The following is a 24,464-nucleotide window of genomic DNA, read 5'->3' on the forward strand; positions in this document are numbered from 1 at the left end:
ATACAGTGTGTGCAAATGTAGCAAGTTATGGAGGTAAGGCAATATATAGGCTATAGTGCAAAATAATTACAATTAGTATTAACACTGGAATGATAGATGTGCAAGAGATGATGTGCAAATAGAGATACTGGGGTGCAAATTAGCAAAATAAATAACAATATGGGGATGAGGTAGTTGGGCGGGCTAATTTCAGATGGGCTGTGTACAGGTGCAGTGATCGGTAAGGTGCTCTGACAACTGATGCTTAAAGTTAGTGAGGGAGATAAGAGTCTCCAGCTTCAGAGATTTTTGCAATTCGTTCCAGTCATTAGCAGCAGAGAACTGGAAGGAATGGCGGCCAAAGGAGGTGTTGGCTTTGGGGATGACCAGTGAGATATACCTGCTGGAGCGCATACTACGGGTGGGTGTTGCTATGGTGACCAATGAGCTAAGAAAAGGCGGGGATTTGCCTAGCAGTGATTTATAGATGGCCTGGAGCCAGTGGGTTTGGCGACGAATATGTAGTGAGGACCAGCCAACGAGAGCGAATAGGTCACAGTGGTGGGTAGTATATGGGGCTTTGGTGACAAAACGGATGGCACTGTGATAGACTACATCCAATTTGCGTAGAGTGTTGGAGGCTATTTTGTAAATGACATCGCCGAAATCAAGGATCGGTAGGATAGTCCGTTTTTTTACGAGGGCATGTTTGGCATCATGAGTGAAGGAGGCTTTGTTGCGAAATAGGAAGCCGATTCTAGATTTAACTTTGGATTGGAGATTCTTAATGTGAGTCTGGAAGGAGAGTTTACAGTCTAACCAGACACCTAGGTATTTGTAGTTGTCCACATACTCTAGGTCAGACCCGTCGAGAGTAGTGATTCTAGTCGGGTGGGTGGGTGCCAGCAGCGTTCGATTGAAGAGCATGCATTTAGTTTTACTAGTGTTTAAGAGCAGTTGGAGGCTACTGAAGGAGTGTTGTATGGCATTGAAGCTCGTTTGGAGGTTTGTTAACACAGTGTCCAATGAAGGGCCAGATGTATACAAAATGGTGTCGTCTGCGTAGAGGTGGATCTGAGAGTCACCAGTAGCAAGAGCGACATCATTGATATACACCGAGAAAAGAGTCGGCCCAAGAATTGAACCCTGTGGCACCCCCATAGAGACTGACATAGGTCCAGACAACATGCCCTCCGATTTGACACATTGAACTCTATCTGAGAAGTAGTTGGTGAACCAGGCGAGGCAGTCATTTGAGAAACCAAGGCTATTTAGTCTACCTTTTATGTGGAATACCTTTTATGTGGAATACCTTTTTATGTGGAATACATTTTATGTGGAATACCTTTTACGTGGAATACCTTTTATGTGGAATACCTTTTATGTGTGCATCTTCTAATAATCTTGTTTGTGTGTCCAGGTCACGAGGGCTGTGTGGAGGTACTGCTGGAGCAGAAAGGTTGTCGCTGTATCGATGGGAACCCCTTCACTCCCCTGCACTGTGCTGTGTAAGTCTTCACATTTATTGTCCTCCATTTAATGCACAGTGTTGACTATAGACCTCAGTGTTGACTATAGACCTCAGTGTTGCCCATAACCCTCAGTGTTGACTATAGACCTCAGTGTTGACTATAGACCTCAGTGTTGACTATAGACCTCAGTGTTGACTATTAGACCTCAGTGTTGACTATTAGACCTCAGTGTTGACTATTAGACCTCAGTGTTGACTGTAGACCTCAGTGTTGACTATAGACCTCAGTGTTGACTGTAGTTTGCCTCTTGGATCTCAGTGTTTATGTTCTGTTTTGGTTCTCAGGGTGAATGATCATGAACCCTGTGCCTCACTACTGCTGGAGGCCATGGGATCAGAAATGGCCAGCTGTAAGGATGCTAAGGATCGGTAGGTCATCACATCCCTGCATCAGACAGCTGTATCTCACACAGCCTGTCCTCAATTCCTCAATCACTAATTTCCACGTTTTTTTTTCTCTATTCCTCCTTCTGTTCATTTTCCTCTTCTCACACATCCCACCCCCCTCCATCTCTCAGGACTCCACTCCATGCTGCAGCGTTCTCTGGTAATGTGGACTGTGTCCAGCTGCTCCTGGCCCATGATGCACCTGTGGATGCTGTGGACCAATCAGGGCGCAGTGCGCTGATGATGGCTGCAGAGAAGGGAGGAGTCGGGGCTGTAGAGCTGCTGCTGACCAGTGCCAACGCCAGCCTGGGTTTGGTGGACCAGAATGGCAACACGGCCCTCCACCTGGCCTGCAGTAGCGTGAGTGTCCACTAGGGGGGATTTCTCTCCCTATTTCTTTGACATGACATTTGTACCACATTCAAACTCCATATTTACAAATAGTGTATTATATATGAAAAGAATGTAACATTTATTTGGCTTCACTCTCTTCCTCTCTTTTTCTCTTCCTCTCTTCCCTCTTCACTATCTTCCTCTCTATCTCTCTTCCCTCTTCCTCTCTTCCTCTCTTCCTCTCTTCACTATCTACCTCTCTTCCTCTCTACCTCTCTTCCTCTCTTCCCTCTTCACTATCTACCTCTCTTCCTCTCTTCACTATCTACCTCTCTACCTCTCTTCCTCTCTTCCTCTCTTCACTATCTACCTCTCTTCCTCTCTTCCCTCTTCACTATCTACCTCTCTTCCTCTCTTCCTCTCTTCACTATCTACCTCTCTACCTCTCTTCCTCTCTTCCTCTCTTCACTATCTACCTCTCTTCCTCTCTTCACTATCTACCTCTCTACCTCTCTTCCTCTCTTCACTATCTACCTCTCTACCTCTCTTCCTCTCTTCCTCTCTTCACTATCTACCTCTCTTCCTCTCTTCCCTCTTCACTATCTACCTCTCTTCCTCTCTTCCCTCTTCACTATCTACCTCTCTTCCTCTCTTCCTCTCTTCACTATCTACCTCTCTACCTCTCTTCCTCTCTTCCTCTCTTCACTATCTACCTCTCTTCCTCTCTTCACTATCTACCTCTCTACCTCTCTTCCTCTCTTCACTATCTATCTCTCTACCTCTCTTCCTCTCTTCCTCTCTTCACTATCTACCTCTCTTCCCTCTTCACTATCTACCTCTCTACCTCTCTTCCTATCTTCCTCTCTACCTCTCTTCCTCTCTTCCCTCTTCACTATCTACCTCTCTACCTCTCTTCCTCTCTTCACTATCTACCTCTCTACCTCTCTTCCTCTCTTCCTCTCTTCACTATCTACCTCTCTACCTCTCCTACCTCTCTACCTCTCTTCCTCTCTTCACTATCTACCTCTCTTCCTCTCTTCACTATCTACCTCTCTTCCTATCTTCCTCTATTCTTCTCTTCCTCTCTTCCTCTCTTCACTATCTTCCTCTCTTCCTCTCTTCCCTCTTCACTATCTTCCTCTCTTCCCTCTTCACTATCTTCCTCTCTTCCCTCTTCACTATCTTCCTCTCTTCCCTCTTCACTATCTTCCTCTCTTCCTCTCTTCAATATCTTCCTCTCTTCCTCTCTTCACTATCTTCCTCTCTTCCTCTCTTCCTCTCTTCCTCTCTTCCTCTCTTCACTATCTTCCTCTCTTCACTATCTTCACTATCTTCCTCTCTTCCTCTCTTCACTATCTTCCTCTCTTCCTCTCTTCCTCTCTTCCTCTCTTCCTCTCTTCCTCTCTTCCCTCTTCACTATCTTCCTCTCTTCACTATCTACCTCTCTTCCCTCTTCACTCTCTTCCTCTCTTCACTATCTTCCTCTCTTCCCTCTTCACTATCTTCCTCTCTTCCTCTCTTCCCTCTTCACTATCTTCCTCTCTTCTTCTCTTCCCTCTTCACTATCTTCCTCTCTTCCCTCTTCACTATCTTCCTCTCTTCCTCTCTTCCCTCTTCACTATCTTCCTCTCTTCCTATCTTCCTCTCTACCTCTCTTCCTCTCTTCACTCTCTTCCCTCTTCACTATCTACCTATCTTCCTCTCTTCCCTCTTCACTCTCTTCCTCTCTTCCTCTCTACCTCTCTTCCCTCTTCACTCTCTTCCTCTCTTCCTCTCTACCTCTCTTCATCTCTTCCTCTCTTCACTATCTACCTCTCTTCCTCTCTTCCTCTCTTCCTCTCTACCTCTCTTCCTCTCTTCACTATCTACCTCTCTTCCTCTCTTCACTATCTACCTCTCTTCCTCTCTTCCTCTCTTCTTCTCGTCCTCTCTTCCTCTCTTCACTATCTACCTCTCTTCCCCTCTTCCCTCTTCCCTCTCTTCCCTCTTCACTATCTTCCTCTCTTCCCTCTTCACTATCTTCCTCTCTTCCTCTCTTCCTCTCTTCCTCTCTTCACTATCTTCCTCTCTTCCTCTCTTCACTATCTTCCTCTCTTCCCTCTTCACTATCTTCCTCTCTTCCTCCCTTCCCTCTTCACTCTCTTCCCTCTTCACTCTCTTCCTCTCCACTATCTTCCTCTCTTCCCTCTTCACTATCTTCCTCTCTTCCTCTCTTCACTATCTTCCTCTCTTCTTCTCTTCCCTCTTCACTATCTTCCTCTCTTCCCTCTTCACTATCTTCCTCTCTTCCCTCTTCACTATCTACCTCTCTTACTCTCTTCACTATCTACCTCTCTTCCTCTCTTCCCTCTTCACTCTCTTCCCTCTTCACTATCTACCTATCTTCCTCTCTTCCCTCTTCACTCTCTTCCTCTCTTCCTCTCTTCCTCTCTACCTCTCTTCCCTCTTCACTCTCTTCCTCTCTTCCTCTCTACCTCTCTTCATCTCTTCCTCTCTTCACTATCTACCTCTCTTCCTCTCTTCCCTCTTTACTCTCTTCCTCTCTTCCCTCTTCACTATCTACCTCTCTTCCTCTCTTCTCTCTTCCTCTCTTCCTATCTTCCTCTCTTCACTATCTACCTATCTTCCTCTCTTCCCACTTCACTCTCTTCCTCTCTTCACTATCTACCTCTCTTCCTCTCTTCACTATCTTCCTCTCTACCCTCTTCACTATCTTCCTCTCTTCCTCTCTTCACTATCTACCTCTCTACCTCTCTTCCTCTCTTCCCTCTTCACTCTCTTCCTCTCTTCCTCTCTACCTCTCTTCCCTCTTCACTATCTTCCTCTCTTTACTATCTTCCTCTCTACCTCTCTTCCTCTCTTCCCTCTTCACTCTCTTCCTCTCTTCCTCTCTTCCTCTCTTCCTCTCTTCCTCTCTACCTCTCTTCTTCTCTACCTCTCTTCCTCTCTACCTCTCTTCCTCTCTTCCCTCTTCACTCTCTTCCTCTCTTCCTCTCTACCTCTCTTCTTCTCTACCTCTCTTCCTATCTACCTCTCTTCCTCTCTTCCTCTCTTCCCTATCTTCTTCTCTACCTCTCTTCCTCTCTTCCTTCTTCACTCTCTACCTCTCCTCCTCTCTACCTCTCTTCCTCTCTACCTCTTATCCTCTCTTCCTCTCTTCACTATCTTCCTCTCTTCCTCTCTTACTCTCTACCTCTCTTCCTCTCTACCTCTCTTCATCTCTTCCTCTCTACCTCTCTTCCTCTCTTCCTCTCTTCCCTCTTCACTCTACCTCTCTTCCTCTCTACCTCTCTACCTCTCTTCCTCTCTTCACTCTCTTCCTCTCTTCCTATCGTCCTCTCTACCTCTCTTCCTCTCTTCCCTCTCTACCTCTCTTCCTCTTTCCCTCTTCACTCTCTACCTCTCTTCCTCTCTTCACTATCTTCCTATCTTCCTCTCTACCTCTCTTCTTCTCTACCTCTCTTCCTATCTACCTCTCTTCATCTCTTCCCTCTTCACTATCTACGTCTCTTCCCTCTTCACTATCTTCCTCTCTACCTCTCTTCTTCTCTACCTCTCTTCCTATCTACCTCTCTTCCTTCTTCACTATCTACGTCTCTTCCCTCTTCACTATCTACCTATCTACCGCTCTTCCTCTCTTCCCTCTTCACTCTCTTCCTCTCTTCCCTCTCTTCACTATCTTCTTCTCTACCTCTCTTCCTCATCTTCCTCTCTTCCTCTCTTCACTATCTTCTTCTCTTCCTCTCTTCACTATCTTCCTCTCTTCCTCTCTACCTCTCTTCCTCTCTTCCCTCTTCACTATCTTCTTCTCTACCTCTCTTCCTCATCTACCTCTCTTCCTCTCTTCACTATCTTCCTCTCTTCCTCTCTTCCCTCTTCAATATCTACCTCTCTTCCTCTCTTCACTCACTTCCTCTCTTCCTCCTCTTCCTCTCTTCACTATCTTCCTCTCTTCCCTCTTCAATATCTACCTCTCTTCCTCTCTTCACTCACTTCCTCTCTTCCTATCTTCCTCTCTGCCTCCTCTTCCTCTCTCAGGGAAAGGAGGACTGTGTACTATTCATCCTGGAGAGGCTGAAGGACACTGTTCTCATAGGTGCCACCAACGCAGCACTGCAGACGTAAGTGTTCGTCAGAGATAGGACATGGTTAATCTCAGAGCCGTGCGCTAGCTAGCTACCTCCGATTTACTTCTGAGGTGCAAGTGTCTAGATAAAAAAATAACGGAAACCGCAGATTTAGCCCCTCCCCACTACAGAACCACTACAATCTTTCTGATTTGTCTGTCCCTCCCAGGCCCCTCCACCTAGCGGCCCGTAGTGGTCTGAAGCAGGCTGTCCAGGAGCTGCTGTCCAGGGGGGCCAGTGTTCAGACGTTGGATGAGAACGGTAGGTCTACAGGTCTGGGCCCGATTTCCCAAAAGCATCTTAAGGTTAAGTTCATCTTAGAACCATATGGTTCTAACGATGAACTTAACCTAAAGATACTTTTGGGAAAACCGCGCCTTGGTCTGGGCATGAACCGGTACCAGTGTGTTAAAGGGATCTAACTGCATGCTGCTATTATATCAGCTGTCTGTGGTTCTGTGGTGTTGGCATGTCTATGTAGCTGTCTGGTGTCTGGGCTGGCTGTGTACTGTCTGGTGTCTGGGCTGGCTGTGTACTGTCTGGTGTCTGGGCTGGCTGTGTACTGTCTGGTGTCTGGGCTGGCTGTGTACTGTCTGGTGTCTGGGATGGCTGTGTACTGTCTGGTGTCTGGGCTGGCTGTGTACTGTCTGGTGTCTGGGCTGGCTGTGTACTGTCTGGTGTCTGGGCTGGCTGTGTACTGTCTGGTGTCTGGGCTGGCTGTGTACTGTCTGGTGTCTGGGCTGGCTGTGTACTGTCTGGTGTCTGGGCTGGCTGTGTACTGTCTGGTGTCTGGGCTGGCTGTGTGCTGTCTGGTGTCTGGGCTGGCTGTGTACTGTCTGGTGTCTGGGCTGGCTGTGTACTGTCTGGTGTCTGGGCTGGCTGTGTACTGTCTGGTGTCTGGGCTGGCTGTGTGCTGTCTGGTGTCTGGGATGGCTGTGTACTGTCTGGTGTCTGGGCTGGCTGTGTGCTGTCTGGTGTCTGGGATGGCTGTGTACTGTCTGGTGTCTGGGATGGCTGTGTACTGTCTGGTGTCTGGGCTGGCTGTGTACTGTCTGGTGTCTGGGCTGGCTGTGTACTGTCTGGTGTCTAGGCTGGCTGTGTACTGTCTGGTGTCTGGGCTGGCTGTGTACTGTCTGGTGTCTGGGCTGGCTGTGTACTGTCTGGTGTCTGGGCTGGCTGTGTACTGTCTGGTGTCTGGGCTGGCTGTGTACTGTCTGGTGTCTAGGCTGGCTGTGTACTGTCTGGTGTCTGGGCTGGCTGTGTACTGTCTGGTGTCTGGGCTGGCTGTGTACTGTCTGGTGTCTAGGCTGGCTGTGTACTGTCTGGTGTCTAGGCTGGCTGTGTACTAATTGAATGCTGCTTTCTCCTATTGTCCTCCCATCCCTTGTCCCACCATCGCTCTCTGTTTTTTTGCTTCGCTCTCCCCCACTTCTTCCATGTTTCCTCCCCCCTATTTCTCTTTCTCTATATCTTCCCTTCTATCTCCCTTCCTCTTCCCTACTTTCTATCCCTATCTCTCTCTCTACCATCTCTTTCTCGCCACCATTTCTCTCTCTCCCACCCACTCTATCCCCTATCTCGCCCACTCTCTCTCTCTCCCCCTACTTTCTATCTGTCCCCCAGGTTTGACCCCTGCTCTGGCTTGCGCTCCTAGCAGGGAGGTGGCTGACTGTCTGGCTCTCATTCTGGCTACCATGATGCCTTTCTACTCCCCTTGCAGCTCTGGAGCGCCCTCCCCAGGTTCCCTCCTGAGGTCCCTACCCAGGCAGGAGAAGAGCTCCCATGGCCCTCGCAGCCCCAAGGCCCCCTCGGACCCCTCTAGCGAGGGCAGTGCCAGTCAGGGTGCCACTGAAAACGACTCGGACTCAGAAACCTTTTGATCACTATGACCGTGACTCTTATCAGACTACCTGGATGTCTGCAGATCAGCACTTTCCCACCACTGACCACCCCTCATTCCTCGCTCGTGTCCCAGAGCAAAACCTCTCAGTGGGGGCTTGCACAGGACATTGTCCCCCCTAAAGGCTGGAGGGATGGAGCTCGACCCCTAACCTGACCATGATTCTGTCTGCTGGTGCTTCTTCTCCAGATCACCCTTGGTACTGTGTCTCAGCTTGGCTATCAATGACAGGCTGAGACCTTTTTTTATTAAAGCAATTTTTGATTGTTCTTATGAAAAGAGACCCAGTCGAATTGTAACCTTTTTTCTTTTAGTTGGTTGATGTACCAAATATTGACTTAACACAAGTATATATGTTCATTTTTGTGTCTGGGTAGCCTAGGTATGCATGGAAAGGTACGTCCTGGTCTGTCTATCTGCCCTGTCATGTGAGTAGAGCACAAACCAACTGAAGCACAATTCCGGAATTCACTTATAAGTCTATTATAGAAAAACAGGGTATAATGCGTTTCCTCTAGTTACAGTGCATGTGTAGTCAGAGTCTGGCCTTTATGCAAAGAAGTGGCACCATTTCAACCTGTTCTATGTTCCCACACCAAAATAAATCTGACATTGGGCCCTGAGTTTTTCCTGACCACGTCAACTGTCCTGGAACAACTCTGAGCTGTAGTTATTGGCGATACGTAACTAGGACCCAGCGTTGTTCCTGATCCTGTCATGTGGTCAGTTAGGAAACTTCTGTCCCTCGTGTTACAGGACCACAGTGTTTCAGTCGTTTACATGCCCAGATACAGTATGTCAGATCAGGTCTCCAGTGAAGAGGTTGACACCTGTACGGTATTTATTCATGTTTATATTATGGTACAGAATACTGCCTGCACTTGAAATGTAAAGGACAGCAGGACGTTGACCACTCTTCTCTTCCTCCCCCGTTCCGTCTCTGTTGTCTACCTACCAGCAATGTGCCAGTCTCTGTTGTCTACCTACCAGCAATGTGCCAGTCTCTGTTGTCTACCTACCAGCAATGTACCAGTCTCTGTTGTCTACCTACCAGCAATGTGCCAGTCTCTGTTGTCTACCTACCAGCAATGTGCCAGTCTCTGTTGTCTACCTACCAGCAATGTGCCAGTCCCTGTTGTCTACCTACCAGCAATGTGCCAGTCCCTGTTGTCTACCTACCAGCAATGTGCCAGTCTCTGTTGTCTACCTACCAGCAATGTGCCAGTCTCTGTTGTCTACCTACCAGCAATGTGCCAGTCTCTGTTGTCTACCTACCAGCAATGTGCCAGTCTCTGTTGTCTACCTACCAGCAATGTGCCAGTCTCTGTTGTCTACCTACCAGCAATGTGCCAGTCTCTGTTGTCTACCTACCAGCAATGTGCCAGTCTCTGTTGTCTACCTACCAGCAATGTGCCAGTCTCTGTTGTCTACCTACCAGCAATGTGCCAGTCTCTTAAACTTGTCCAGTGCCTTGTTACACCTTTTGTATTATTTGTATTCTCCTAAAAAGTGGATCCTCTAACGCAGCGCTCTCCAACCCTGTTCCTGGAGAGCTACCATCCTTTAGGTTTTCACTCCAACCCTAATAAAGCACACCTGATTCTAATAATTTGCTGGTCGATAAGCTGAATCAGGTTAGTTACAACTGGGGTTGGAGCAAAAACCTACAGGAGGGTAGCTCTCCAGGAACAGGGTTGGAGAGCCCTGCTCTAATGAGTATCTCCATCAGGGCTGCCCAACCCTCTTCCTGGAGGTCTACTGTCCTGTAGGTTTTCAGTCCAACCCTAATTTAGCATATCTGATTCAGCTAGTTAAGGTCTTGTTGAGCAGCTAATAAGTAGAATCGGGTGTGTTCTCACACCAATGTTTAACTGCTCAGATGTGCCCGTGTGTATATGTATGCCTGCTACAAGATGTCAAACGAAATGAAGTATGTTTCTGCTTTTGTACATACGGTGTCATTGTAAAGCACAGCCTTGTCTGTAATAACTATCTCTACCACAGAAAAGGAGAACCCCAGAACACACGTAAAAAGCACAATGTTAGTTCAACGCCTCCGTTTCTAAAGGCTTGTCGTTGGAAATAAGAGTAACGGAGAGATTGGGTGTGTGTCCCAAATGGCACTACTTTTGACCAGAATCCTATGGGCCCTGGTCAAAGGTCGTGCACTATCGGGAATAGGGTGGGATTTGGAACAGACATGGTCTGTCCATATTATGTTATGTCAGTCGTGACAATCGTTTCACTGTGTTAGATTGATTTTCATACCAGTTCCTGATGCAGTATGAAACGCTGAAGGCTGTTTGCCGGCTTCCCTTTGTTTTATACGAATTAATTGTACAATTATAATATAAAAATCTGTTTTAATTTAGTGCTGTGTGTGAATCGTGTGCTTTCCTATTTGATACCAAGTAAACCTAACATTGCTTATGTTTTTAGCCATCTAAAGCTTACCTGAGAGAATGGACCCTCTAGTTCAATCTTCGAAAACCTAAAATGACTAGATTGTTTTTAAGTGGGTAAGGAGTCAATATACCGGTAAAGCAATTCCCACTACATGTAGTGATGAACAATGCCTTTCTACCATCAAATCTATGTAGACATACAAGACAGGAGTCACACAAAATCATCTCACTGACATTAAGGTTTAAAACCTTGTGAAATCAGTTAATAATCTTTAATTACATAATCTCTGTACATTTACAAACCTTTACATCACATCGATTAGTTTGTTCACCAAACTAGGACCAAGTAAGAGTTTATTTTTTAAGTGCTATCTCACTGTGTCCTTTTGAAACAGTTGGACATCTTGGCACTTCAAGATAATCTCTTCCCTCAGAGAGATATGTCCATGATTAGGGACAGCAGTTTATTTATTTCCAGGCCAGGAACAACTCTGGGTTCAGTCATCATTTCAAAGAACAGTCATGAAGAGTCACTCGTCTAGTCTATGATAACAAGTTTATCCAGCTCTAGGTCTGCCTGTGGTAAATTCTATGATTATTATTATTATGGAATGATTGAGTCGTACAACTGGCCATTCTTTCCTTTGCATTTCATCAATTTTCTTTTGCATTACTCTTCCTCTTCTATTATTTTCCTTCTTCATCCATCAATCCAGTGTGCTTTTATGGTTCCATATTGGGCTAAGGGTTTTTCTGCATTGTGGTCTCCTCTCTGCCTTGGTGACTGATGCCTATGTGTTCTGTAGCTAGCAGCTCCCTGGTAGCCTGAGTTGCAGATCCGTTTATGCTGTCTTGCCAAACATGCCGTGAAAATGACATAGGAATTGGCTAGACAACACAAACAGGTCTGGGACTCAGGCTAGCTCACTGGTGTAACAGTTCAGCAGTTGACCCCCAGCCCTGTCCAGTGGTCAGGCACCATCAGGAAGTATTTGTCCATAGCCTCACAGAAACGGGCTCGGTACAGCTCTGGAGAGACCACCGTGGGCATCTTCCCTGTGAACGAGACACAAAACGTTAATAATACATTTTATTTGAATAGCGCTTTTCATTTACAGGAAGAAATCAAAAGGTCTATATTATTAAAAACGAATTACTAGAGATCTCAAAGCTAAACGTGAAAGGGCGCAATCTTAAAATAGACTTGAAGGACTAACGTAGGGGGAAGGAGGTGTTAGTGTCAGACAGACAGATGATGAATTACCTTGCCCTCCCAGGATCCCTGTGGATTTCACAACCATCTCCAGCTTCTTATCCCATGTGAACGTCCGTATGTAATCTGATACAATGGGAGGAACGTTTGTGTTACAAATACAGCAAAGTACAATGTCACTCAAATGCATTTTTGAAGCAGCATGCATGGAGAAATGAAGAATGATTTTCTATAAGCACCAGAAAACAGTTAATCTATGCATAACAATGATCAATGTTATAGCCAATGAGAATGCATTTGAAAGAGATAAAGCTTTTCCCTCACCTATGATTCCCACCACCAGCTCGTCTGTGGCGTCGTCTCGTCCAACCAGCAGAGAGTAGTCTATGATCAGGTGACTAGACAGGAAGTGGGCATCACTGTGGATAGCGGCCCTGAGGATGGCCTTGCAGTGGGCTCTGATGTACAGAGGGTTGTCATGGACCAGCTTCAGTAGGTTCTCATCCAGCAGAACCACCTAATATAGAATGATGCCATTCAGCTAATGCTTTTTCCCAAAGGTCATTTATCCAAAGGTCATTATTGCAAAAGAGAATGTGTTCAATGACTTACCTGGTTAAAAAAATACATAAATAAACAAAGCAACTTACATTACAGTGAGTGCATACATTTATTTTGTATATGTGGCCTCAGTGAGAATCGAACCCATGACCCAGCGCTGCTAAAACTAGCGCCATGCTCACCTCACAGCTCTCCTTCCCAGACTCGGTCTTGACGTTGCGGTTCCTAAGAGAACCCTTGAGGTCGAACACCTGGGCCATCTTCCTGCCATAGAACAGGTTCTCCATGACCAGAAGGTCCAGTTTCTTCTCCGAGTTGTTCTGGGAGTTCTTGAAGCCGATCCGGTACACACCCAGGATCTTAGCCAGGGCAGTGGGCCGCTGTGAGACAGACAGGGGGTTTAGGATAGGACTGTGTTGTAATCTCATGCAATAACCATCCATCACACAGACAAGAACACAGCTCATTGATACTTTTATTTTAGCTTTATTTTAGCAGGGAGTCACCATTAGCAGGGAGTCACCATTAGCAGGGAGTCACCATTAGCAGGGAGTCACCATTAGCAGGGAGTCACCATTGAGACCAGTGTCTCTTTTTCAAGGAAGCCCTTCATATACAATGTCATAGAACTACAAAATCAAAGACAATATAAAAAAATAATTAAAATATTTTAATGTCTTCAAATAAAATTATCTTTATAAATGTATTACTTAAAAAGCAAGACCATACACAGCAAATGTAGCTACATCTCATTCCAAAATCATGGGCATTAATATGGAGTTGGTCCCCCCTTTGCTGCTGTAACAGCCTCCACTCTTCTGGGAAGGATTTTCACTAGATGTTGGAACATTGCTGCGGGGACTTGCTTCCATTTAGTCACAAGAGCATTAGTGAGATCGGGCACTGATGTTGGGTGATTAGGCCTGGCTCTCAGTCGGCGATCCAATTCATCCCAAAGGTGTTTGATGGGGTTGAGTTCAGGGCTCTGTGCAGGCCAGTCAAGTTCTTCCACACCGATCTCGACAAACCTTTTCTGTATGGACCTCACTTTGTGCACAGGGGCATTGTCATGCTGAAACAGGAAAGGGCCTTCCCCAAACTATTGCCACAAAGTTGGAAGCACAAAATCGTCTAGAATGTCATTGTATGCTGTAGCGTTAAGATTTCCCTTCACTGGAACTAAGGGGCCTAGCCCGAACCATGAAAAACAGCCCCAGACCATTATTCCTCCTCCACCAAACTTTACAGTTGGCACTATGCATTGGGGAAGGTAGCGTTCTCCTGGCATCCGCTAAACCCAGATTCGTCTGTCGGACTGCCAGATGGTAAAGCATGATTCATCACTTGTCTATGGAGATAGCATGGCTGTGTGCTCGATTTTATTCACCTGTCAGCAACATGTGTGGATGAAATAGCCGAATCCACTCATTTGAAGGGGTGTCCACATATATATATATATATATGCAAAAGTATCTATTTAAGTCAATGTAACTATATTTGTGCTAGACCTGAAGCCAGATGTGTAGTGAAGTTGACCTTCTGTTGCACGGCTCCGGTGATGTAGGTGTAGTGTAGTTATTGTAGTTAGTGTAGTTTACCTTCTGCTGTACGGCTCTGGTGATGTAGGTGAAGTAGTGAGGGGCAAAGTCCAGGAAGGACTGAACCTCTAGTCTAGGCATCTGCTTCAGGATGAACCGGTCATCTGAGGGATGGAGGGATGGAGGGAGGGAGGGAGAGAGAGAGGCTAAAGATACACAGGCTGAATTGTGAGGTACAACAGACATATTTAATGGCGTGTCTTGACCTCAATGGGACTTCCTGGTAAATAGAAGTTAAATAAAACAATATGGCTCTGGTGTTGACGGTCACCTTCAGTGGCGTAGAAGACGGCCCCAGACTTGCCGCCACGGGCCTGCCAGTTGACGCAGTGGGAGAGCGAGCGGACAAAGTCGTCCTCCGTACTCGCCATGATCTCCCCTCTCATCTTGTGGAACTCCTCAGCATAGTAGATCCTGCAGTAGAACTTAGCGTTGGCATCAGAGAACTCTGCAGGAGAGAGAGAGAGAGAGAGAGAGCGAGGGAGAGAGAGACAGCGAGAGAGAGAGAAAGAAAGTGAGAGAGAGAGAGAGAGAGAGAGAGAGAGGGAGAGGGAGAGAGAGAGAGAGAGAGAGAATGAGATGGGTTACTGACTAGGCCTTATGCTTGTTATTGAGAGGAAGTTTGCGGGCTAAGAGGTGATGCCATCCCAAAGGGAAGTCCAATGAGAAACACTCATTACTCACGTAATTCAATATGAGGGTTTCCTGTTGACTTCTTATGCTTGTCTCCTATGTCTGCATCTTCTGTTCAAAGCAAAAGAAAAACATGCTAGGAACTCCAGAAACATTACATAATGTACATCAGAACAGAGCTGAATTTTCTAGCACCGCCCTCCCATGTTGCCCCTTGACCCTGAGACTGTCTACTACTCACTGAGGGGGTCAGAGTCCATGCTGCTGCGCACCAGACCCATCTGGGAGGAGGCTGTCTCGTTGGGCTTGGCTGGGCTGTTCTTGGCCCAGCTCTCTCCAGAACTGCACACAGACAGGATGGCATTATACATCAGGTAACATACACACAGTTCACATCAGCAGAAGTTGTGTGGTGTACCTGATGGTTTGGGTGGTATCCTCGCCTCCTGCCTTCAACGTCGTCTTTGACAGTTCATCCAGAGCACTCTTATACTCCTTACAGCTAGCGGTTGGGCAGAGGTCATTAAAATATCGTTAGAACAACATAACTATAACATTAAAACAACAAAAACCTTAGAACAGAAGTGTCAGGCATGTGAAGAGACTGGAGAAGAGTTGGAGAGGAGCTGTTACCTGAGAGCGAATGATATGATGGAGCTGGGTTCTCTCTCACACACGGCTATGGGCACTCTCTCATGCTCATACATCAGGTAATGCTTGTCTGGTTCACTGACAAACAACGGACACAATGACGTCACAAAACATACAATAGCAAACAGTACAATACACTCTTTGTTGGTCATTATACAGAGGATATTTGTTATTTGGCCTTTCACAGTGCCCAGTCCAGACACACAATAACACAACACGGCAGTACAGGGTCATCCACAGAGCAGCGCAGTGCCCTGGAGCAGGTTAGAGGTTAAGTGCCTTGCTCAAGGGCACAACGGCAGTAGGAGGCACCTGAGATATTGATGATTTTTCCCGTCAACACTAGGATTCAAGCTAAACATTACAACAAAGTAAGAAAATGAACAGGGCTCAATATAGTATTGGCATTTATATAAAATGCTATCTTATATGGCTGATCGTGAAACAATTTATACTACAGGCCAAAAGCCTATTCAGAGATAGTCATAATGTACTCACAATGGGAATGGGATGGGGTTGTAACTGTTTCCTGGCAGCAGGTTGGCTAGAATGGCCTTCATGGTGGACTTCTCTTTCACCAGGCTGTCATTGGAGCCCAACTGGTGTCCATCAAACACATCTAGGAGACAATGAGAATGGAGTTAGGAACAGGAGAGGTCTGTATTTAGATACGCACTGCAGATCTAGAGAAAGGGGATAGGAAGCTTATGTGGGGGGTTGTGTGTGTGTTCACCCTCTGGGATGCTGACGGAGTCCTGGTCAGGGAAGCAGGGTCCAGACGAGAAGGGTTCTGAGCCTGGTTCCCCTGGTGATGGTAACGTTAGCAATGACGACCCCCAGCTTGAGGGCATGGCAGTGAGGTGACGATCCTCTGTCAATCAAATAACAGACATACCCATCAACTACTATCCACCATTGAGAGAAGTAGTATAGCATTCTGACTGAAAGCTGAACCAATCCCCATACCTTTGTCACCATTTTGTACCAAAGGGGAGGGGTTGCGTGGAGAGGACTCCAGAGCACTTGGCTGTCAAACAAAATAAACAACTTTACATTCCTTGCTTTCTGATACACTAAGTGCTTATCATATACTAAGCGCTTCCAATCATCTGAATTCTATCAGGAATCGGTTGCACTGACCTTGCTGTCGTCTGTCTGTCGGTGTCTCCCAGGGCTGGCTGGGACAGACAGACGCTTCCTGCTCTTCTCCTGCTGAAACAGGTCCTGCATCCTGGAGGTTACATGGTTCAACAAATCCATTCTTAGAGATCAATTCTATTCTTTTCTCTCTCTGCATTGTTGGGAAGGGTCCGTAAGTAAGCATTTCACTGTTAGTCTACACCTGTTGTTTACGAAGCATGCGACAAATAAATTAAGATTTTGATGTGAAAGTCTGATCCCAAGTTAGAATTCAGCCCTAAGGTCCAGTTTCGTGGACACAGATGAAGCCTAGTCCTGGACTTAAAAGCATGTTTAATGGAGATTCATCCATTAAAAGTGCTTCTTAGTCAAAGACTAGGCTTCATCTGTGTCTAGGAAACCACCCCTAAAAGTTTAAACATTAAAAGCTGCTCTGAGGTCAGTGTTCTCACCATAGAAATAACATTGAATAGAAAGGGCGTCTCCATTCAAGTCAATGATGACATAATGGGTGGGCCGGCAGCCATTTTGAGAGTACCCATACCGGGAAGTAAAAGCAAGAAGTGTACCCTTCAATCTGTGCTGTGATTTGTTGAGTCAACTCAACTGACATGACAAAAAATACATTCCATGAGCCACATCAGTTAGCATCATTTGAATGAACATTCTACATTACCATGGCAATCCAGCATCAGTTGATAGAACATTCCAAAATACCATGGACATTTTTGCATCACAATACCGGGCAGCCATTGCGAGCGTACCAGTCAATTGCCAGGGTTAGAGCGTCCATGTCCGTTCTATTCATTCTTATTTCTATGGTTCTCACCTGTTGTTCCAGGACTGCAGTGTTTCACACAGGCTCTGTTTCTTCACTACCACTGATTCCAGTACAGTCTGGAGCTGCTGGGGAGAGTCACTACCACAGGACTGGAGGCGAGCCTGCAGCTTCTCTATCCAGCTACGCAGATCTGCCTCCTCCATCTGAACACGCACACAAAAAAACCATGTGTTTGATACCGTTCCATTCCAATGAGCACGTCCTCCCACTTAAAGCGACACCAGCCTCCACTGCTGTATACATATTGTACACATAGTGGTCCCGCCCTTTCGAGGAGGAACCTACGTCTTTCTGTGCAAACAGGTCCTCCATCTTCTCCTCGCGTGTCTTGCTGAAGGTGTCCGTCTTCAGGGAGGTGAGACGGTCGTCTATGGCCAGGTACACCTGAGTCACCCTGACAAGAGGGAAGAGGGAGAGAATGGAAAAGGACTGGTCAGAACTAGATTATTCAGACTCCTAGCCTGGTCCCAGATCTGTTTGTGCATTCTTGCCAACTCCTATGGTTATTGTCAGAGGACAATAACCATAGGAGTCAGCTATGCAGAACAAACAGATCTGGGACCAGGCAAGTTAAGGCCATAGTAGACAGTTAGACAACAGGTAGACAGTTACTTCTGTGAGAAGTCCTTGAGGTCCTGCTGCATACTGCCCTTGGAGGGCCCCTGGTTCCTGATGAAGATCTTAGGAGGAGGGAGGCAGACCTCTAGCAGTCTCACTGAGATGTAGCTGGTGGTTAGACAATTACAATGGCATGATGGGCATATACAGTTTACTACACAATAACAATAACTATAGTGATCTTTATGTTTTGGTTTTTAGAGGTCATTTGAAGATGTGGTAAGAATGATAAATGACGTTTAGATGTATGGCTGGATGGAAATCAAAGCCCTGGTCTGTGTTTCCCACCTGAATGAGGCCACCATCTGGTTGTAGGAGAAGTACTGGTGGTAGTCTTTGTGGATGGAGTGGCCACAGGGCTCAGCATTAGCCCTCCTGGTATACTGGTGACCATAGAACCTCAGCTCCAGGTACTTAGCAAAGGACATGGACCATGAGTCATTAGACAGTGGCACCACAGGAGTCACCTGCAGAGACAGAGTAGAGTACAGTAGAGTAAAGTAGAAGAAAGTAGAAGAGAGTAGGAGTAGAAGAAAGTAGGAGTAAGTAGGAGTAGAAGAGAGTAGGAGTAGAAGAGAGTAGAGTAGAAGAGAAGAGAGTAGGAGTAGAAGAGAGTAGGAGTAGAAGAGTCTCCCGAGTGGCGCAGTGGTCTAAGGCTGTGCCACTAGAGATCCTGGTTCGAATCCAGGCTCTGTCGTAGCCGGCCGCGACCGGGAGACCCATGGGGCGGCGCACAATTGGCCCAGCGTCGTCCAGGGTAGGGGAGGGAATGGCCGGCAGGGGATGTAGCTCAGTTGGTAGAGCATGGCGTTTGCAACGCCAGGGTTGTGGGTTCGATAAAAAATAATGTATGCGCTAACTGTAAGTCGCTCTGGATAAGAGCGTCTGCTAAATGACTAAAATGTAAATGTTATGTAAATGTAAGAGAGTAGAGTAAGAGAGAGTAGAGTAGGAGAGAGTGGTGTAGAAGAGAGTGGAGTAGAGTAGAAGAGAGTGGAGTAGAGTAGAAGAGAGTGGAGTAGTGTAGAAGAGAGTGGAGTAGAGTAGAAGAGAGTGGAGTAGTGTAGAAGAGAGTGGAGTAGAAGAGAGTGGAGTAGAGTAGAAGAGAGTGGAGTAGAAGAGAGTGGAGTAGTGTAGAAGAGAGTGGAGTAGAAGAGAGTGGAGTAGAGTAGAAGAGAGTGGAGTAGTGTAGAAGAGAGTGGAGTAGTGTAGAAGAGAGTGGAGTAGAAGAGAGTGGAGTAGAAGAGAGTGGAGTAGAGTAGAAGAGAGTGGAGTAGTGTAGAAGAGAGTGGAGTAGTGTAGAAGAGAGTGGAGTAGTGTAGAAGAGAGTGGAGTAGAAGAGAGTGGAGTAGAGTAGAAGAGAGTGGAGTAGAAGAGAGTGGAGTAGTGTAGAAGAGAGTGGAGTAGAAGAGAGTGGAGTAGAAGAGAGTGGAGTAGAGTAGAAGAGAGTGGAGTAGAAGAGAGTGGAGTAGTGTAGAAGAGAGTGGAGTAGAAGAGAGTGGAGTAGAAGAGAGTGGAGTAGAGTAGAAGAGAGTGGAGTAGAATAAAGGATCAAAGCTGTGTGAGAGATAGAAGCTAAGCAGACCTGGACAGCAGCTTTTTGCTCTAGTCAAGAACTGGCTGATTAGCATTTCATTAGTTGAACCAGGTGTGCCAGCTATTGAGCAAACGTGCAGTCCTGGGGGAAGTCATGGAATAGATAAGGAAACACACTGATTAACAAGTTACTGTACCTGTTTGCATATGCGGCACCAGGAGTAGTTGAGGATGGTGTGTTGGTATCCAGGCACAGGAGAGTCCAGCTCCTTCAGTACGATCTGAACACAGCCACTGCCATGGACAAACCGCCGCACATGGTGCACCATGGGAGTCTCACAGAACATACTGGGGCACTGATAGGACGGCCTGTAAAACACACACACACACACGAAGAGGTGCTTCATTGAGTTATATTTTATTACATATCAGTGACAACCAAATGGATGGTAAAAGGTTCTATTGTAAATTCAATACAACAATTTGTCTGGTTCTGATTTTTTCCCTCACCTGAAACAGTATCTCTCCAGGAATATTCCTAGTGTGAGGTCATTCTTTCCGTAGAACTCCATCGTGACAATCCTGTTGAGTACAAGTAAGTATTTGTGAATAGCTGACCTTTCAAAGTTCAGTAAGCTGGTCTTTCACTGCTGGTACACAACATTTCTGTTGCACCTAAGGGGATAAATAAAGTTGTATTGAATTGAAGACCACCAGGGTTGAGTGGGGTTTACCAGGGACTGACGCAGGGGTTGGGGGCGTTGTTGGACTGGGCTGAGGAGCTGCTGAACAGAACACAGAGTCTCTGATGGTTCACTGGGTTCAGGCAGTCCAGCTGAAACACATAGAAGTAATGGTGGTCAACAACAACATAATAAGAACAGCACATATACACCTTATAATACAATAAAGCACTTCTCTTCAGCCCTGACCTAATATCTCCGGAGAGTGAGTGAAGTTGTGCCTGTCTGTGCCATCTACCTCCTATACTGTGGTGTGTCCTAACGTCCTGGCCATGTCTCACCTTGGAGGCCCAGGTCCTGCCGTTCTGTCCCGCTGGCTTCTCCTCCTCACTATCAGCCTTGACGGGGTGCTTGGGTGGCAGTGCCTCCCGGACCGGTGGCTGGGCTAGGGGCTGGGCGAAGGGGTCTGCCTCCTTCTGTCGGAGGCGGCCTCCCTGGGCACGATAGTCTGCCAGCATCTTGGCCAGGTCCTGGCTGCTGCCCAGATGCTCTGCGATGCGGGCGCTGGTAAGGCGGTGGGAGGGTAACACCTGGATGGGGCGAGGGGGAGGGCCTCCGTTGGCCATGCCTCCACCTGACGGGGTGGAGTCTTTGAGGAGTTGTCGCTTACGTCGACCGTCTAGTTCTTTGAAGTCCTTGTTGAGCAGCGGGGAGAGGTACACCTGCACAAGGAACTAGTATGTTACATCTCAAATATGAAAATATCTTATTGGATCATTTGTCCAGCACTTAAGTGTTCTGAGACAGGCGTAACACGTATGCATGACAACAACCATATTTTGTAGACATCCTCACTATGACCAACGATGTCCTGAGTACAGAGGAATTGATGGTCACGTAAACGGATTATCTGATATTCTATTGTACATTACTGAACTACATTGAGCCATTTGATAGAAAAAAGGTTGAAAATCCTTCAATAAATACAGTGAATGGAAACAAACCGACCTGTTGAGGAAAGTAGTCTCTGCTGGGGCAGCGTAGGCCAGCAGGCGTGAGGAGGAAGGGCTCTCTGAAGGTGATGAATGGGGAGATACACAGGATCATGTCCTTCAGCTCCTGTTTGAAGCCTGCCGTCAGCGTCTTGAGACGGTCGTCCGTCGAGGCCACCTGCTCGGTGACAGAACAGACGAGGATATTGTTGGTCACTCTTGGAGGACAATGGAAGTTTCTTATTAAAACCAACATGTTTCAGCCTGTAGCCTTAATCCTCACCTGCTCTGTGACAAACAGACCTGTGTCATCCTGCAGTGGGTCTCTGAACAGCCTGGAGGGCGTCTCCGAACCCAAGCTCTCCTCCCGCGACTCACCCCTCCCCAGAACCCCTGACCCACTCCCCCCCTCAGTCTCCCCCTTCTCCAGCCCAATCGCATCTTCCAACTCCTCCAGGTCATCAATGATGTAGGGTGGTGGCGGCGCCAGGGGATTGGACAATGGAGTGGAGGTCATGACCTCTGCTGACTCCACCCCCTCGGCCCCCAGGGAGGATGAGGAGGACAGGAGGTGGTTCTTGGTGACTTTGACGCCATCGACATCTTTAGGCGAGGAGGACTCCGATACAGATTTCCCCAGGGGAGGCTTCTCCTCCTCGTCCCCCAGTACAGTCTCTCCTCCCTGGAAGAGGGTGCTCTGGTCGGTCCCATCTTCCTGGCTCTCGCCCTGGCTCTCGCCCTGGCTCTCCTCCTCCTCGACGGTAGTGCTCTCCAGGAGACAGGGGAAGGAGCTGGTCTTGGCCAGGCTGGGAGGCATAGCGAACTCATCCATAAGGAAGGATATCTCCAGCTGGGAGTGGTAGGCCACACACACCATGAGGATGATGATCTCCTTAACCCTGGCCAGCTCGTACTCAGACGCCCCGCGAAGCTTTATGGTACAGCCCAGCTGGGGAGGGCAGCCCTCGAAGAACATCAGAGTCTTCAACTCAGCTGTCACAGAGATGAGAAGGGGAGAGAGGAGAACACATTACACAGTTGTGCTGTGGCACTCAGGAGAGTCAGAATGAGCATGTAGATAAGTCTAGTCTAGGCGGGAGGAAGTTGTGAATGAAAGCAGCTGGTTGCAGTATGTTAGTTTCATGTGTTGGATTATTTAAGTGAAATAAGTGTTATGAACGGCTTCAAATATCTAAGCTGTAGAGACTTAAGATGTAAAGCAGCATGTTGAGGGCAGAGTACTTTCCACTCACTGTTGGCCAGCTGGAAGGAGTGAAGGTAGAACTTTTGGCAGGTTCCCAGTCGAGGCTTAGTGAGCAGCTGGTCCATGGACATGACCAGGTCCCCCTGGGTCATACGACTCACCCTGTATAAGACTTGCTGCAGAGAGAGAGCCATAGAGGTGGGAAAGAGAGACTGAGGGCAGGTATGGCTAATATACAGTTGAATGGGCTAAGCAGAAGAACAGGCTAACATGGCAACAGACACCATCATAAAGAGTAGTAAAACACTAGCTGCAGTAACCCATGGGGGGGGGGGCGGCACAAAATAATCAAATGGTCTGACTGCTCAGAGATGCTTGGGAAAATGGTCACAACAGGGGACCAGCGTGTGCGTTTCAGGGGAGAGGGGTGAATCTGAGCTCCGTGAGCTAGGACTTGACACTGGTTAAGCAAATCTCCCCATTCTTGCAAAATGTTGCATGCCTTCTCAAACAGCTCAAACTGTGTTCGCACATCAAGTCTTCTCTTGAGTTGGGCTCGGGATGGAACAACTGCTGAACATCTGAGCTTGTGGTTGTTTGTGGGGAAGGGTGGGTAGAGTGTGTGTATGTACCCCACATCCGTTGCTAAGGGGTAATGATGTTAGGGACAGTATATGATGAATCACAATCTAATAGCCTCTGAGTGGCGCAGCAGTCTAAGGCACTGCATCGCAGTGCTAGCGCCGTTACTACAGACCCGGGTTCGATCCCGGGCTGTATCACAACCAGCCGTGGTCGGGAGTCCCATAGGGCGGCGCACAATTGGCCCAGCATCGTCCGGGTTAGGGGAGGGTTTGGCCTAGCGTCGTCCGGGTTAGGGGAGGGTTTGGCCCAGCGTCGTCCGGGTTAGGGGAGGGTTTGGCCTAGCGTCGTCCGGGTTAGGCCTAGCGTCGTCCGGGTTAGGGGAGGGTTTGGCCCAGCGTCGTCCGGGTTAGGGGAGGGTTTGGCCCAGCGTCGTCCGGGTTAGGGGAGGGTTTGGCCTAGCGTCGTCCGGGTTAGGCCTAGCGTCGTCCGGGTTAGGGGAGGGTTTGGCCCAGCGTCGTCCGGGTTAGGGGAGGGTTTGGCCCAGCGTCGTCCGGGTTAGGGGAGGGTTTGGCCCAGCATCGTCCGGGTTAGGGGAGGGTTTGGCCCAGCATCGTCCGGGTTAGGGGAGGGTTTGGCCCAGCATCGTCCGGGTTAGGGGAGGGTTTGGCCCAGCGTCGTCCGGGTTAGGGGAGGGTTTGGCCCAGCATCGTCCGGGTTAGGGGAGGGTTTGGCCCAGCGTCGTCCGGGTTAGGGGAGGGTTTGGCCCAGCATCGTCCGGGTTAGGCCTAGCGTCGTCCGGGTTAGGGGAGGGTTTGGCCCAGCGTCGTCCGGGTTAGGGGAGGGTTTGGCCTAGCGTCGTCCGGGTTAGGGGAGGGTTTGGCCGGGGAGGCTTTACAAGTAGGCCGTCATTGTAAATAAGAATTTGTTCTTAACTGACTTGGCTTGTTAAATAAAGGTTAAATAAAATAAAAACAATAATTGTTTCCCAAAATAATAATTGCTTGCCAAACAATGTAGTTTTTGTAATGCCAGTCCTGGTTATGGGTAACAATCCTTCCTATGAACTGCCTACATTATTACGCATATTATTCGTTAATTGTGGAAATAAATTAAGATATGCAAGATTTCTTTATATACACTACCGGTCAAACGTTTTAGAACACCTACTCGTTCAAGGGTTTTTCTTTATATTGACTATTTTTTACATTGTAGAATAATAGTGAAGACATCAAAACTATGAAATAACACATATGGAATCATGTAGTAACCATAAAAGTGTTAAACAAATCAAAATATATTTTATATTTGAGATTCTTCAAATAGCCACCCTTTGCCTTGATGACAGCTTTGCACACTCTTGGCATTCTCTCAACCAGCTTCACCTGGAATGCTTTTCCAACAGTCTTGAAGGAGTTCCCACATATGCTGAGCACTTGTTGGCTGCTTTCCCTTCACTCTGCGGTCCGACTCATCCCAAACCATCTCAATTTGGTTGAGGTCGGGGGATTGTGGAGGCCAGGTCATCTGATGCAGCACTCCATCACTCT

The 24,464-nt window shown here is 47.4% G+C and overlaps 2 protein-coding genes across 5 annotated transcripts in view; one reads left to right on the forward strand and one right to left on the reverse strand.

The window, feature by feature from the left end:
* Positions 1 to 8,237, forward strand: part of LOC311129571 (serine/threonine-protein phosphatase 6 regulatory ankyrin repeat subunit C-like) — a gene marked incomplete at both ends in the record, with an annotated part of 66,098 nt that extends 57,861 nt beyond the window's left edge. The window contains 6 exons of the mRNA XM_084161909.1: positions 1,400 to 1,487; positions 1,796 to 1,879; positions 2,029 to 2,257; positions 6,269 to 6,351; positions 6,527 to 6,618; positions 7,981 to 8,237. Coding sequence (XP_084018035.1) covers positions 1,400 to 1,487; positions 1,796 to 1,879; positions 2,029 to 2,257; positions 6,269 to 6,351; positions 6,527 to 6,618; positions 7,981 to 8,237 — 833 coding nt within the window. The remainder of the gene's footprint in view (positions 1 to 1,399; positions 1,488 to 1,795; positions 1,880 to 2,028; positions 2,258 to 6,268; positions 6,352 to 6,526; positions 6,619 to 7,980) is intronic.
* A 2,646-nt stretch (positions 8,238 to 10,883) lies between these two features.
* Positions 10,884 to 24,464, reverse strand: part of LOC311129569 (1-phosphatidylinositol 3-phosphate 5-kinase-like) — a 43,405-nt gene continuing 29,824 nt past the window's right edge. For all 4 annotated transcript variants that reach the window (XM_084161904.1, XM_084161902.1, XM_084161903.1 and 1 more), the window contains 25 exons: positions 22,382 to 22,508; positions 21,412 to 22,121; positions 21,145 to 21,306; positions 20,478 to 20,858; positions 20,188 to 20,288; positions 19,964 to 20,035; positions 19,651 to 19,822; positions 18,206 to 18,384; positions 17,912 to 18,025; positions 17,585 to 17,693; positions 17,288 to 17,442; positions 16,459 to 16,549; positions 16,285 to 16,345; positions 16,052 to 16,189; positions 15,817 to 15,937; positions 15,301 to 15,396; positions 15,086 to 15,169; positions 14,909 to 15,009; positions 14,719 to 14,778; positions 14,306 to 14,482; positions 14,035 to 14,138; positions 12,619 to 12,816; positions 12,200 to 12,392; positions 11,927 to 12,001; positions 10,884 to 11,718 (listed from right to left, as the gene is read on the reverse strand). In XM_084161904.1, coding sequence (XP_084018030.1) covers positions 11,603 to 11,718; positions 11,927 to 12,001; positions 12,200 to 12,392; positions 12,619 to 12,816; positions 14,035 to 14,138; positions 14,306 to 14,482; positions 14,719 to 14,778; positions 14,909 to 15,009; positions 15,086 to 15,169; positions 15,301 to 15,396; positions 15,817 to 15,937; positions 16,052 to 16,189; positions 16,285 to 16,345; positions 16,459 to 16,549; positions 17,288 to 17,442; positions 17,585 to 17,693; positions 17,912 to 18,025; positions 18,206 to 18,384; positions 19,651 to 19,822; positions 19,964 to 20,035; positions 20,188 to 20,288; positions 20,478 to 20,858; positions 21,145 to 21,306; positions 21,412 to 22,121; positions 22,382 to 22,508 — 3,897 coding nt within the window. In that variant the 3' untranslated portion in view covers positions 10,884 to 11,602. The remainder of the gene's footprint in view (positions 11,719 to 11,926; positions 12,002 to 12,199; positions 12,393 to 12,618; positions 12,817 to 14,034; positions 14,139 to 14,305; positions 14,483 to 14,718; positions 14,779 to 14,908; positions 15,010 to 15,085; positions 15,170 to 15,300; positions 15,397 to 15,816; positions 15,938 to 16,051; positions 16,190 to 16,284; positions 16,346 to 16,458; positions 16,550 to 17,287; positions 17,443 to 17,584; positions 17,694 to 17,911; positions 18,026 to 18,205; positions 18,385 to 19,650; positions 19,823 to 19,963; positions 20,036 to 20,187; positions 20,289 to 20,477; positions 20,859 to 21,144; positions 21,307 to 21,411; positions 22,122 to 22,381; positions 22,509 to 24,464) is intronic.

The sequence above is a fragment of the Coregonus lavaretus genome, assembly GCF_964263955.1.
Source record: "Coregonus lavaretus genome assembly, chromosome: 5".
Lineage (NCBI taxonomy): Eukaryota > Metazoa > Chordata > Actinopteri > Salmoniformes > Salmonidae > Coregonus > Coregonus lavaretus.